The sequence below is a fragment of the Phaseolus vulgaris genome, chromosome 6 (genome assembly GCF_051622355.1).
Source record: "Phaseolus vulgaris cultivar YP4 chromosome 6, ASM5162235v1, whole genome shotgun sequence".
Taxonomy (NCBI): domain Eukaryota; kingdom Viridiplantae; phylum Streptophyta; class Magnoliopsida; order Fabales; family Fabaceae; genus Phaseolus; species Phaseolus vulgaris.
The window spans coordinates 23483664-23498539 of record NC_143503.1 but is presented as its reverse complement, the minus strand read 5'-3'; the positions used below and the strand labels follow the sequence as shown (position 1 = coordinate 23498539).

General features: G+C 28.8%; 1 protein-coding gene across 6 annotated transcripts; it reads right to left on the bottom strand.

Moving 5' to 3' along the window:
• Nucleotides 1–998: 998 nt before the first annotated feature.
• On the bottom strand, nt 999–5965 carry LOC137831399 (vacuolar cation/proton exchanger 5). Of its 6 annotated transcripts, none has more exons than XM_068639065.2 (12): nt 5729–5962; nt 5478–5555; nt 4797–5057; nt 4648–4715; nt 4530–4558; nt 3988–4184; nt 3690–3902; nt 3039–3173; nt 2424–2540; nt 2302–2355; nt 1320–1436; nt 999–1208 (listed from the first exon to the last, which is right to left on the bottom strand). In XM_068639065.2, exons 3-12 carry the CDS (start codon nt 5055–5057, stop codon nt 1113–1115), a joined length of 1287 nt encoding a protein of 428 aa, XP_068495166.1. In that variant the 5' UTR covers nt 5478–5555; nt 5729–5962; the 3' UTR covers nt 999–1112. The 6 variants fall into 6 exon arrangements, with proteins under 6 accessions (XP_068495166.1, XP_068495165.1, XP_068495167.1 ...); XM_068639064.1 differs by having other exon boundaries at nt 5733–5962; XM_068639066.1 differs by lacking the exon at nt 5478–5555 and having other exon boundaries at nt 5733–5965.
• Nucleotides 5966–14876: the final 8911 nt, after the last annotated feature.

Sequence of the window (14876 nt, the reverse complement as noted above, 5' to 3'; positions counted from 1 at the left end):
AAATTGACAAAATTATTCCTGGGAGGTTTTAAGAACCCAAAAACAACGTCTCCTTCTTCTCGACCATTTTCGTTGTCACTATCCATAACAAGCCACAATGAGTATTCTGGGTAATTTGAGTGATTTTAGTGCTTTTTGGTGGCATTGTGGTGATTAGTGAGTGTGGTTTTGGAAGTGCTATTTGTTGGAGAAAAAAAGGTAAGGTTTTTTTTTTTCTTCCAGAATTAGTAATCCATAATATTTGCTTTGCATAAATGACAAATCCAGAATGAAACTGGGGAATAGCATATTATATTCTTGACATGGTTACAAAAAAAATAGGCCAGAACCTTTTCGAAATACCCTCTCCCACCAAACACATTTTATGAATTCTGGATTTACTATTCCAAAATTCTAAAAGTAAAAAAATGTGTTGCATCAAAAATATTCCAGAATAATTTTTTGTTTTCCAAATTTTTTATTGGAAAATAACTTTTGCTTACAAAACATCCCTTACTCCAAAATCACCAAAAACTGTCAATGTTAATTTCAATATTTCAAAAAAATATAAAGATGTAAAAAACAAACCCATTTTTTTGTCAATCCGACCTCTATTTTAGTTCAGCTACAATTTTCTTGGCTCAAATTGACTCTGTATTAAGTCAATTAGTCATTTTGACCCACTATAAAAAATGTAATACTGAGATAAAATTTAAAAACTATGTATTTTAAAATTTAAGTCTCGTACTAGATTGAGTTAAATATTTAAATTGTTTTAAATTTTCAAGGGAACTTTAGATTTTTTTGACTAAAATTTAATAATGATGAAATTTCAAGCAACATTGAAGTTCTTTAGAATTTTTAAACTCCCCATTCATACAAATACTGACAATAATTACATTAATCCATATATTCTGAGTAATCGGAGACTGCAGTTATATATTCAATATAAGTGGAGCTTGTGCAACAAGCAGGACGCAAGACAATGAGATTTGTGAAACACAATTACAAGATGGGGATAAGAAGTGGAAAGATAATTTCATACAATTGAGTCAGGGGAACAACAAAATCTTCACAACCTCATTTCAGAAAATAAATATACAATGTAACACCAAACAAAGCCAACATGTAACCTATTCAGAGGAATCTACATGTACATAAAAACTGGCTGCCACAATAAGATAGCAAAGAATAAGCATTAGTCCTTTGAAGTAATTAGCAGTTCCTTCCTGCAAATGCATAGTAAACATGTCACAATCTTTTCTTTTTACCTCACTAAAGATCAAGACAATTTTACCATACTTTTAATTTTCATTCTTATGTAATCTTTGAATACAAACCTGTAACATGAAGGCTACAACTATAACAGTAAGAAATAGTGCTGCAGTTTCAAAAAGCTGAAAGTTTAAGTCCATAGGATGCCCCATTATCCAGCCAATAACAACACAAAATGGTATCTGCATAATGAAAAAGAAAATGTGAAGGAAATGAAATTTCACAGGCTAGACTTACGTTATGAGGAGGCACTTATGAATGCAAAACCCCCCCTTAATGCTACATCAAGCCATGAGCCACTAGATAAAGGAAGAAGCTGAATACATTCAGTTGTTTTGTTTCATTACTTAGTTTCAATCCTACTTCTATTTTACATGTTACTCCTAAGTTTTGCTTTCTATTATTTAGACATCATGGCAATCTTTCTGCATCAGCAATATATGCATCACTAAAATTCTCTGCCCAATGCATGCTTGGTTATAGATATATAAAGAAAGTAGAGACAGCCACATACACTTGCATGAAAAAGGCATTCTTTATTTACCCAAACAAAAGTAAATCTATGTAGCAACTTAATCTCTAAAAATTATATTCATCCCAGTGATAAACATCTACTTGACAAGTTAACCACTCTCAGAACAAAATTGATCAATATTAACATCTGAATAACCTCATGGTACTATTAACAACTTGTAAGGCATATTTGGGTTAAAAGTAGAAGGTCAATAACTATGAGTCTGTGTAGACGTGTAGACGAAGTTCTCTATAGGTACTCTCAAGAAAGAAAAAATAAGAAGAAAAATCAAACTAGTTTCTTCACAAGTTAAAACTAGTTTATGCTTAAGCTAATTTGTAGAAATTCTCTTACAGTTTCTTTAAATTTTTTCTTTTAACCTGTGCATAAACTAATTTTTAATTTATAGTTAAATAAAAAAAATCTTATTTTTCTCTGCTAGAAGTGCTTATATTCACTTTTGACCACTGGGGAGCAAAAATTAGCTATATTTATGCACATGGTTAAGACCATCCATACAATATAAAACTTACCACAAACATAGATATCTGTGTGGATGAGCCTATTGCAACCCCTAAGGAAATGTCCTGCAAGGAATAAAACCAATGAATATGTGTGCACACCCATGTCTGTGAGTACAAGTAATGGAACTCACAAGTTTATCTTTCATGGCAAACATTATAGCACTGGCATGCTCAGCTGCATTCCCCACTAACGGAAGCAATATGACACTGATAAATGCTACTGGAATTTCCCATGCAGTAGATGCTCCCTGGAAAACAGTTTATCAAATACAAAATTTATTCCCTCTAAAAATGTCCAAATAAGAACATACTGAAATTTCATTTAGAAATACATTCCATGTATTCAGATGAGGAGTTCTAAGAGGGTAGATGAAGGAAGAATGACCACTATCTCATTTTTTTTTATAATTAAAAAATAATGATATATTAGAAAATCACATTTCTTGCTAATATCCAAAAGGACAAGCAAAACAAAAAATTTAATGATATCACATAGATAAGCACAAAGGCAGAGATGAAGGAATAACATGTTAGGAGACAACCAGAGACAGATACAATTTGGAAGGCCTAGATTCTTTCAACATCTTAAGACTCGGACTATGTGATATGTTTCAGTGACTAGATAAATGGTTGTGGAGAAAAAATTTAATAACTGATAAAACCACAGCTGTCTGCTACTTCACCAAGTATTTTCATGCTCCCATAAGCTTCAATAAATTAAAAGTGAAAATATGAATATTATCCACCTCTATAGCGCCAACCAAATATTCGGACAAGATTGATATCCAAGCAGTCAAAAGGGAAAGCCATATTATTGATTCCCATTTAGAAATATCTGGTGATTCGTCATCATTTGAGTTGTTTCCACTCTGACCCTCTTCCTGAATTCACACCATGTTACCACAGCTTGGTGAGCTAAAATGTTATGATAGTCCTTTACAGGAAATAAGATAAATATTGAATGTCAAACAGCAACAAACAAGCCTTGCTTTATCCTAATAATGAACATCAAATCATACTAGAAAAATCATTTTGAGTTGCAAGAGTTAAAAAGAACATATAGAGGTTGTAACTTATACAATCAACAAATAATAACTCTGTTTACTTCAAAGGGAAAAACAAACTTCTCCACTTACTTAAATATCACTTGCTCTTGTCCACATTTCAGGCTATAATTTTCAGGTAAGGGCAATGAATCCTTTTACTATTAACTTACAGGTATACAAATATGAGCAATCTTAAAGTCCATGCGTCACAGTTCCTATTCATGACAAAGTTATGATTACAATTACATACACTAAAGAGCAAGCAAATCAATGATATCACTTGGCATTCCACATATCCACGAACAAAAGAACAAGTGAGAAACAAAAGGGAAACTTAGTAAGACTGCCAACCTCGTTCACTGAGACATAGAGACTTCTTTGACTTTTTAACTGAAAAAATATGTATGCAGCATAGGCCACAAGCATGACACAGCTGCTGAATCTTGAAAGGGACAACTCTGACTTCCCAACACGAACCTCAGTGTGCGTGTAGTGTAGAACAGCTGGAAAAAGTATGCCCATGACCGCCATCAGCAATAATCCTGAATTCACAGAAGCAGTTGCCTACATGCTAAATTGAATCAGCCACATGTGATACATAATGAAACTAAGGGATATAAGAAAAAAAGACAGAAACTAACATGTCTACCTTGTTAAACACTTGCTCCTTCTTATGATTCACAATCCCACCGCATAAGAATGCACATCCAAGCACCAATAACATATTGGACAAAATTGATCCCAGCAAAGATAGCTGGACAACCCTTGTCATTCCACTTTTCAGTGCATATACTGAGATGATAAATTCTGTTGCATTTCCAAATGTAGCGTTTAAAAGACCCCCAACTGCAACATACAATATAATAGTATTAGATATAAACCACCACAAGCACATGAATGATAACCAAAGCAGAAGAGTGAAACACTTAGATAGGTAACTGATTTGGCAATTAGATATTAAAACCATGTAAGGCTGAAGTTAGTAACTGGATCATCTTTCCAATGAAATAAAGCACATAAAAAAGATAGTTAAATTTTAAGAGATACTTGTTTGAATAATTAACTGGTTAGACAAAGACACACATATACACATTATATTACATTCAATAGTTGTCCTTTAACTTATTTCAGTGTCTGTTGTAGATTGATTTAAAAGAAGACAGATTCAGTAGACTGCTATTATTACTTTACCAGTATCTCCACTGTAAAATGCCAGCTGCCTATATAAGACCAAGAAAAGGGTAACATCAGATACCATAAAATGTGAAAACCTTACGCAAAAAACCTTTAAGAGTACATGTAATATTACTCGGTAGCATAACCTAACCGCTCCGCCAGAGGCATGATACCCAACAAACTCATAGCAAAGACCCAACCCTGTAGTTCACCTTCACAAATTAATACAGATATTCAATCAAAAGTGAAGGGAAATTAAGAATTGTGTGAACTCCAACTCACAAGATGAGCAGTCAACTTCTGCACAAGAATTGCAAGAGGCCCAAAAGGCATAAGCAAGTTGAGTTTGTTAGAGAAAATCACAACTTTTATGCTCCTGTAAACAATACCCGCCAACGTTTCATGATGAACAGTCCGAGATTCTCCAGAATCTGATCCACGTACCTCCACCAGACTAGATTCTGACAGGTGAAAATTTATTTCGGAGTCAAAAGGAATTTCCTCATCGGCCTTGTGCATTGCTCTTCCATTTGGAGTACCCATCTGTGACAAAAACAATAGAAATCATATACACTTCACTAGAATCATTGACCAATGCTGTCTCATAGCACTTTCTTCCCAACAGTATTTTCCAAGATTACATTTTTTTTCACAACTGCCAAGCTGATTCTTTACAAAATGTTTGAAAGGAAACATTCACTAGCACAAATAAAGAGGGAAATGCCACAATCAACCATCAATGCATTTGAATTCCAAAAAAAAAGTATAATTCACACACTCTCAATAAGCATTGTCATAATACAAGCTGTGAAACTAGGGCATGGAAAACTGCATAAATCGATGAATTCATGCTTCTCACTATAACATAATAAAACATTCATAAACACCAACAAACTACAGAAACTCACATTTGAGATGCAAATTATGGTAACATAAACTAAAAAATAAAACAGAAACACTAACCCTTTACAAAATTCAAAAGGAATTCTACAAAGGGTTCACCAAAATGGGAGAAAGATCACAACTGAGAATCCGGATGCACTGCAATGAAGAGATTGAATATTAGGAGGAAAAATAAAAAATTTATACGTGCATATATAAGTAGCTACGTTATTGAGCAAAAATACATCAAATACTAGCATTAAAAAATAAGACCCAACAGAGAAAAAACCATTTTTTTGAATAAATTTGAAGAATCCAATCTAAGTACTTACTCACCAGTAGGTTTCCCTTCAACTCGAGTCTCCATTTGTGTGTATGATTCAAGTGAATATTAACTATTAAGCAACCAAACTGCCCCAGAACTATTATGTGAGTGAAAATTTCGGTTTTCGTGTTATAGAGGGAAAAAGTTTTTGGTTTGGGTGAGTTTCAGTTTCAGTTTTGTTGTGGATTCGTTTGCTCTGGTTCAAGTGTTTTCTGCAGCAGTTTCTTTATGATTTAATAATAATAATAATATTAATGTTATTCATTATGTACTTTTTCTAACAGTTAGTTAACACGCATTTCTCGTTTTTTATTGGTTTTTGTCATTACTTGTCAAACAAAAACAATCTTAGCACACTGCATCGTTGTTGGTTTCATGTTGATTCCAAACCTTCATTTTTCTTTGACTTTGTTCCATGGAAACACCTGATTCCAGGACATATATAATGTTGGCGGTTTAAGAATGGAATGTATATTATTTTGGTATGAAGAATGGAATGTAATTATCTTTCTTATTTCAGTTTAAAGGGTGTGTTTACAAGGTTAATCAATAAGATTTTTTTTTATGATATAGTTTTTAAAATAATTAATATAAAAGTTAGTAAATTTATTATGGATACTAATTTAATATAATTCTGTTGTTATGCTGCAATATATTATTTAGATATATAAATTATTCAAAGTTTCTTCACTATTGTTTTAATTAACTTGATTTTACTTACCATTATATATTTTTAAAATAATGAATTTCATTGCTTAAATATTTACTTCACATTAATTTGATTTTCTTAAAAAACATAACATTAAATTAAATAATTATTTTGAAAAATATTACATGAAGAAAACATTAACTGACTAGATAAATTGTTTACTTGAAAAGTAATTAAAGTTGAAGATATAAGATTTTCATTCATACATATTAACTTTTTTAATATCATTTTTTTATTTATACATGAGTTAGTTTGAGTTTTAAATAAAACTATTTAATTCTGTGATAGTAATCCAATTATTACAGAAAAATTTAAATTATAGAAATGAAACATTATGTGGTGCAATTTGTTTGATACTTTGCTTCACCATGATTTTATAATATGAACAAAATTTTCAACTAATTAAGACGTATTTTTTTAAGAAATGATCTACGAAGAAAGTTATTATACTTCATTTTTTAATGAAAAATTTAGTCAAACCTCCTATTAATTAACTTATTTGTGTTTGATAGGAGATATGAGTTGTTTTTGCAAGTTAATTCAAACTTGAAACATGTGCACTTCAAAAAACTCATATTCCTGCACCCAATTTCAGCGGAAAGGACAAAAATATCCTTAAAAAAATAGGTGCATATATAAAAATACCTTCCAGACTTTTTTTTCAGAATATGTTTTCTGGATTTCTTTTTTCGGAACGAGTTTTTTGTATTACAAAATTTCTTATCTAGAATGAGCTTTTCAATTTTGTTTCTGGATTTTCATTTCCAGAACATAATAATCTTTTCTAGATTTTTTTCGAAATGTATTATTTTTAATTCTGGATTTTTTTTGTCTGGAATAGAATTTTGATTTTTTTCTGGATTTTTATTTCTGAAACTCAATAACCTCTTCTGAATTTATTTTTTCAGAATATATTATTTTTAATTCCACATTTTTATTTCCGAAATAAAAGGATATTTTTGGAAATTAAAAAAATATGTTGGGTGCAGGTTAAAAATGATTGGGTGTAAGAAGCATTTTTCAAAAAATTTCTGGTAAGACGAGTGCTTGTGTGGGCTGTTACTCCCTTTTGGGCTATCTTAGGATGTTTCTTCCTATATTCCTATATTTTTTCTTTCCGCACCTCCACATTTTTTAAATATTCAAATTACCCTTTACAGTTATGGGTGGTTCCAAAATGATGAGTGTTGCGTAATAAGAAATTCATAAGAAAAAAAATCATTACAGAATATCCTTTTTGGAACACATTTTTTTATTTTCTAAAATGTGTTTCAGAAAGGGTATTCCAGAATGGTTATGTATTATCCATTATAGGAATAGGTTACAAACGACCATTTCTAAAATATAATATGCATGCCACCATTTCATTTTGGATTTTTCATTTTCACAAATATTACTGATTACCAATTTTGGAAGAAAAAAAATGAACATTGTCTTTCTTTTTCGACAAATAACATTTCCAAAACCACCAACTAATGTCGTCGAAAACACATGTGTTGTCTATGTCCATTGAGAGCGCTCTAAAATTACCAAATCATCCAGAATACTCATTGTTGCTTGTTATGAACAATGACAAAAAAAAAATGGTAGAAAAAAAAAAAGAGATGTTGTACTTCAGTTCTTAAAACTTTCCATGATTAATTTTGTCAATTCACACTTTTGATAGTATGCAGAAGCAAAATATAAGGGTGCAGGAATAAACATCAAACTTACGATTGGCGTGCAAAGAGCCCAACATTTCATTTGGTTGTCTACTTTCTTGAGTGTTTCTTCATACACTCATCAAATTGGTGAAATAACCAAATGTCCCATATAATTTATTTTCATTCTAAAAAGTTCTTTTCATAAGACACTCAAAAAAAATTATTCTCGAATACGTTTTGAAAAGTTTATTCCATACATTATATTTCAGAAAAAGTGAATTCCACAAAATATGTTATGGAGAAAATTTATGAAAAAGATAATTTGAAAGTCATTAAAAAAAAGGTAAAATGATTGTTTGAAAATTGATGGGTGAAGAAAGAAATTTTTTGTAGGATGCAAGAAGAAATACTCTCTTCCTCTTTCTTTTGTTTTTTTTTTCAAATGTAATTGGATTTTACCAATGATGATAAAAAAATTTAAAACATAACATTACTATTACGAACAAATGAAATTTATCAACAAATACGTATATATCTATACCTATATATAATGGGGATTCCCCTCTATATTTTTAAATTTTTTAAAATTGATTTAAGAAACACATTTTATGATTTTCCACTACACGTAACACATTCTTTTTTTACCATATTTCTCACTTTCTTTTCTCTTTCCTTTTCACTTTCATGTAAATAAATAAATTCATTCATTCTCTTTGCTATATGTAACTTTTAATTACCGTTTTCCACCATTTTATTAACCTACTCTTTAACAGTATACTCTTTAACTTCTCATTTTAATGTTATTAAGAAAAATTATTTTTGAAGAATAAAAAAATATTAAAAAAGGAAAAATAAAAAATACGGATACACACTACTATTTAATTGTATACTCTTTAACTTCTCATTTTAATTTTAATTTAATTTTATTAAGAGAAATTATTTTTGAAAAATAAAAAAAATACTAAAAAAACAAAAATAAAAAATGCGGCTACACAGGTTGTGTTCCCACTAGTTTGAGATAATATGTCTGGGTTAAAGATATTAAAGGAAAGGAATTTGAAAAATCATGTAATATCCCTTTTTTATTAATATAAAAAATGAGATTAATATTTTATTAATTGTTACAATTAGCCGTATTTTCATCTATATTTTGAATTGTTTTTAATAAAGTAAGAGACCGAAAGATGAGTGATATATTTAAATTTACAGAAAAAAAACCACGAACTTAAATCAAGGGTTATGTGCCAAATAAAATCTCATTAAAAAAATATTCCAAAAACATTTAGCACATGTTCTAAGGATAAATATACAAGAGTGAATAATTAAACTAGTTAGAGTAGTTTTTTTATGCTATTTTTTCATTTGAGAATAGTCTAATTCATAATGGTGGAGTTGAAAATTTCTGAAAATTAAGTAGTAAGAATATTAATTTCTTAATTAACTTGAGACTATAAAAGCACTTAAAACAATGAAAATGGTTATAAGAAAATGATATAAGAAGTGAAACATTATATATGAAAAGGGTAGGAGAAAAATGATATAATAAGAAAAAGAAGTGATGATAGAGAATCTTCTACATGTGGGGCTAACTCACATCTCTTTCTTTTACAGCTAACAAGATAACAATATGAACAAATGAAAGAGTAATGAAAGATGTTCTAGAACCTTTATCCTCTCCTCCACCGACTACATCACTAATATCACAAAATCACACACAATCAATCATCATTATAAAACTATTTCATTAATAAAACTTTAATATAATCTTATTTTAAAAATTTGATTCATAAATAATTTTAAAGACTTTATACACTATAGTTGAGATTATTTTAAATAAATATATTATTTTTCATATTTTAAAATAATATGAAGTCGGTGTTGTTTTGGACATGGCCACATGTGTTCGTTGGCGTTTGGTACAACGAATATTTTTCAGTTGCTTGTGTTTTTGAATTATTATAGTTTTTAAGGTGTTTTTTTTGTATTATTTTTTATTATTAATTTTTGACGTTTAGAAAAAAAGATAAAAAAATTGAAGAGGTGTTGATAAAAGATGTGACGTGTCTTTGTACGTCTCTTTCACTTTGGACTTCCAAGTCACATCACAATCTGACAAAATCGTTACAATTAGTCAGGAACTTCTAGAAGGACACTTTTCACCCAAATTATGAATTTTAGACTCTCAATTTTTTACCTTTTTTTTCACTGAGATTTTGTTTGGATGAGAGTGAAATCTAGAAGAGAAAAGGTTGAATTTTTTTTTTAAAAAAAGTAAAATTGTTTATACATATATAGTACAAATAAGTTGAAAGTGATTAAAAATAGTGAGAGATTTGGAATTGATGTGATTAAAATATAAATAAGATTTAATGGTATAATTTATTGATTTATTAAAATATTTTTGTTTTTAAAATGTTAATAATATATTTTTTATTTAAAATAAATATGAATGTTTATATTTAAAGATTTATATATACATATATTTATTCATTTATTTATTTGTGTTTCTATTTATTTTTTTCATCTTCTCATCCATTTCTTTAAATTAACATAAAATTTGAATACGTCTCTTTTTGTTTTGTGAATCAAGTTTTTCTCTTTGTACTTTTTTACTCATTTAATTCTAAGTCCGGAGATTCTATCCAAATCCTCATATTATGATTTAATAATTTATTTCAAATATGAGGTTCATAAAATAGGCACATTTTTTCCCTTCTTAACCATGCAAAATCTTACAAATACAACTATATATCAAATATCAATGTCCCATTCAAAGTGACATTGTTAACAACTTAATAAATATCCCAATGACATTTAAAATATATATATATATATATATATATAATGAATTGGAGAAAAAAAATTATAATTTTTTTAAAAAGGTAATGTTAGAACTTAAAGTTTCATGCATAACTCCATGTCATTCTTTAAAAAATTTAATTTATGAAACACACATGCAATTGCTAATCAAGCCACACATTTTTTATTTTGAATTTTTTCAAAATCAAACCAAATACATTATATATTTTTAAAAAGAGAGCATAATTATTTTATTCATTATGCCTCAATATATAATAAATAAGGAAGATCAAATATTCAACATATTCATAATGAAATGGATTATTGAATTCCTAATAAACTTGAGTGAATCTCACCATATAAAGTAGTGTCGATATTATAAAGTAGTGTCGATATTGACCAACTTCATTATAAAATTCAATTCCAACTTTCTTATTGATTTTTTTTTTTACATTTCATACCTTATTGATTCAGGTGCAACATAAATTCACCAACAAGAAAGATTCCTCCAGCTAATTTGTATGTTAACCATGTTTCTTCCTAAAAAAATTTAAAGACATTTTTATTATCTTTATAATTTTATTAAAGATTTGCTCTTTCTTTTTTACAATTATGAAATTAATATTTTTCACACAAAATTTATATCCTATTTAGGTGAAAATAATATTATAAATGTTAATATTACTAGTTACATAAACTGTATATTAATATTTTTTAAAACATATGCAAACATTAAAAATTTCATTTATCAAAATTACCGAATTAATATATTGCATAACTTCCTATCATTAAATACACAATTTTATTTTATTCTAAAACTGTAATTAAATAATTAATTAAACATTATTATTTACAAAAAAATTATTACTATTTTACATAAAATTATATTATTATTACATAAATTATTATATTATATTTTTTTAAAAAAAAAACAAGTTCACCTAAAATATATTGACTTAAACAGAAGAAGTCGTATCTAGATATCACAAAGTCATATTCAACCATTTATAGAAAATAGTCACGCCATGAAAATCAACACCTATTTCTTTCATACCCAAGCAACACCAGATGATACTTTTTAAACAACCTTATTTTCTTTAAGGTCTTAGTCTCAAATTGGATCTCAAAAGTCTTTTATATTAATATAAAAATAAAAGTATTGAACTCTTGGTATACCAAAAAGAAAAAAGAATTCACACACACAAGACTCGACAAAATATCTCGAAGTGACTACGCACGTAAAAACCCTACTCCATTGTTGTTGCTTGCCTTCATATCATTAGGTTTGGTGAGTAAAGGGCTCCCCAAAGAAAGATTATTGTTGCAACAAATCAAAGATCTTGTATTACAGGAAGAAATAATATAAAAAGGGAAAGAGTACATGAGAAAAAAATCATAACATATTAGTTGAAACCAAATTACACAGAAGTCGGGGACAGAGTGATACAAATTCAGTATAACCTGAATTGAACTGAAGTCATTTCACCTAGACACGATTTTACTTTTAAAAAATTACTAATCAAAATCGTGTCAAATTGGCACGATGTTGTCTTCAATACCAAAATCGTGTCATCTTGACACGACTCCAATTTAACATGTAATAATCGTATCATCATAATACGACTTCTACACATTGAAGTCATTTTACGTTAGTATGACTAATCTTAATTTATATTTTTTTTAAAAGAATTTCACTTTAATGAAAAACGGACAAAATTGTCCCACTTTGAAAAAAAAAACTCTACAAAATGTTTTTAACCCATTATATAATATAAACTATAAGGTTATTCTGTTATGCTTAAAAAGAAATTATACATGTAACATGTAAATGAATTATAAACTACGTAGTTATAGTTTCAGGACCATATGACTGTTACATATGTTTCCCTTCTTAAGCTTAAAAGTAAATAGCAATGACTATAAATAGAGCCTCAATATAGCAATAACCTTATTATAGATGGAAGAAAGTTAATTAATTATATATTATTAGCAGCATTTATCTTTATCTATATCTTTATCTTTATCCATTTCGTTACAATTATTATATCTGTTACGTATCCAAAAATAGTTACAGATATTTCATGACGTGATTAAATATGGCAATAGTGAGTTACAACAATAACTAAACGCGGATCACGTGAAATCAACGTCTTTTTCCAATAAAAAAAAATATTGTTAACAATGTATTAAAATATTTTAGTATCAAGCATGTTCATTATTATGATATTATAGAGTTACTTTAGGGCATCATTGATTTGAGAGAAACTCGTCTTTTGAAGAGTAAATTTGGTTTTGAATTTTAATAATAATAAATGATATTTTTCAACTGAAATTTGGTGGCACATATGATGAAGTTTCGCTTTGTGACAGAGATGTGTTGAATTCTATGACTAAAACCAATTATAAATAAACTCATAATTTTATTATTGACTCTTTTTGGAGCCAGTACTTTTCCACATAAAAGTGAACAAAGATATGTGTTGTTGTAAGTTTATTAATGTTAAAGAAAACCTTGTTATAACCATTAAGAAAGTGATTGAAAAAGAAGTCAAAAGATAGTTAAAACTAAGAGTATCATGATGTCAAGAACTAAAAGTGAAAAGAGCAACAACTAGAAAAAAATTGTATTATTTCTTTATTGATAACAAGCTATAAAGAAAGTCCAACTACATTAATTATTTAGGTTAGTTTAGAGTTGACAAGCCATAAGAATGAATTTGCGTATGATTAACAAAAGGGAGGGTATGCAAAGTGCGTGTCCATTAAGAAAAAGAAAAGTAATGTGAGACCCTAAGAAATATAGATTTGAAGAGGAGTAGAAAGGATGAGAGGGATAGAACCACTTTGAAAGATCATTATTCAACCAATCCAACTCCTTTTTTCGGTTGTCTTCACTTTCTTGGTGCTTTTCTCTCTAATCTTAAATAACAATCCTTCCAAAAAAAAATAAAAAAATCTAACAACCATTCATGTCTCTTTTAAACCAAATCTTTTTAATTTAAAACAATAAGAAAATAGACATAAATTTACTAAAGTGTTTACCACTCACAAACATGATTGTCTATCAATCACAAATGCTAACCCATAATAAAAGACATCGCAAGAAGAGAGATGAAGTAAATAGAAAAAGTAAGCGAAGAATCACACACAATAATTTACGAGATTTGATAGAAACTCAATGTACGCTGATGGTCAAAAAATTCACTGAGATAAAAATATGAGATTACAACACAAAGTTATTTTACTAGTGAACTCTCAACTCTAAGTTAAATCAAATATATTGTTGTTGCCAGTCAGTCATAGCTGATTCACGGTAAAAGAAAATTTTATAATAACTAGGATTAGCAAATATCAATCTAAATAGCTTTGCGAATTGGAGATAAGACTCCTAACCTAGAGATAGGGATGTCGATTCCTAAAAAGTTAATTGCTCATTACAAGGTCTTATTTATACAATTAAAATTATTTAACTAACTTATAAAAGGACGTCAAACAATTGCAAACTTCAGTCAGGAGCTGGAAACACCAACTAACACTGAAAGTCAAATTGATGCAGCAAATCGTCCAGTCAGAAGCTCTAATCAAAACAAACAGCCCAGTCAGAAACTTTGGTCAACAAAAAAAATATTGTATTACTAGACGCTCTAACCCCCAGACAACCTACTGTCTTTAGATGGTTTAGGAACCTTTAAACATAAAGTCTTACTAAACCAAATCTTCATCTTGGTTCAACACAAATCTTCTCAGTGATAAAACACTCACTACCTCTAAACTCATTACAAGCTTAGTCACCAATTAGAGGAATTATGATCCTTGAGACCTTCACCACCTTTACAGATTATTTAGCAATCTCCTTTCTCATGAAATGTACTTTCACACTAATATGTTTCTTTCTATCATGATATACTTGGTTCTTTGAAACCTCTATAACATTATTGTTGTCATAATAGATTGTGACAACGTAGTCCTGCACCTTCAACTCTTTGGCTAAAGTCTTAAGCCAC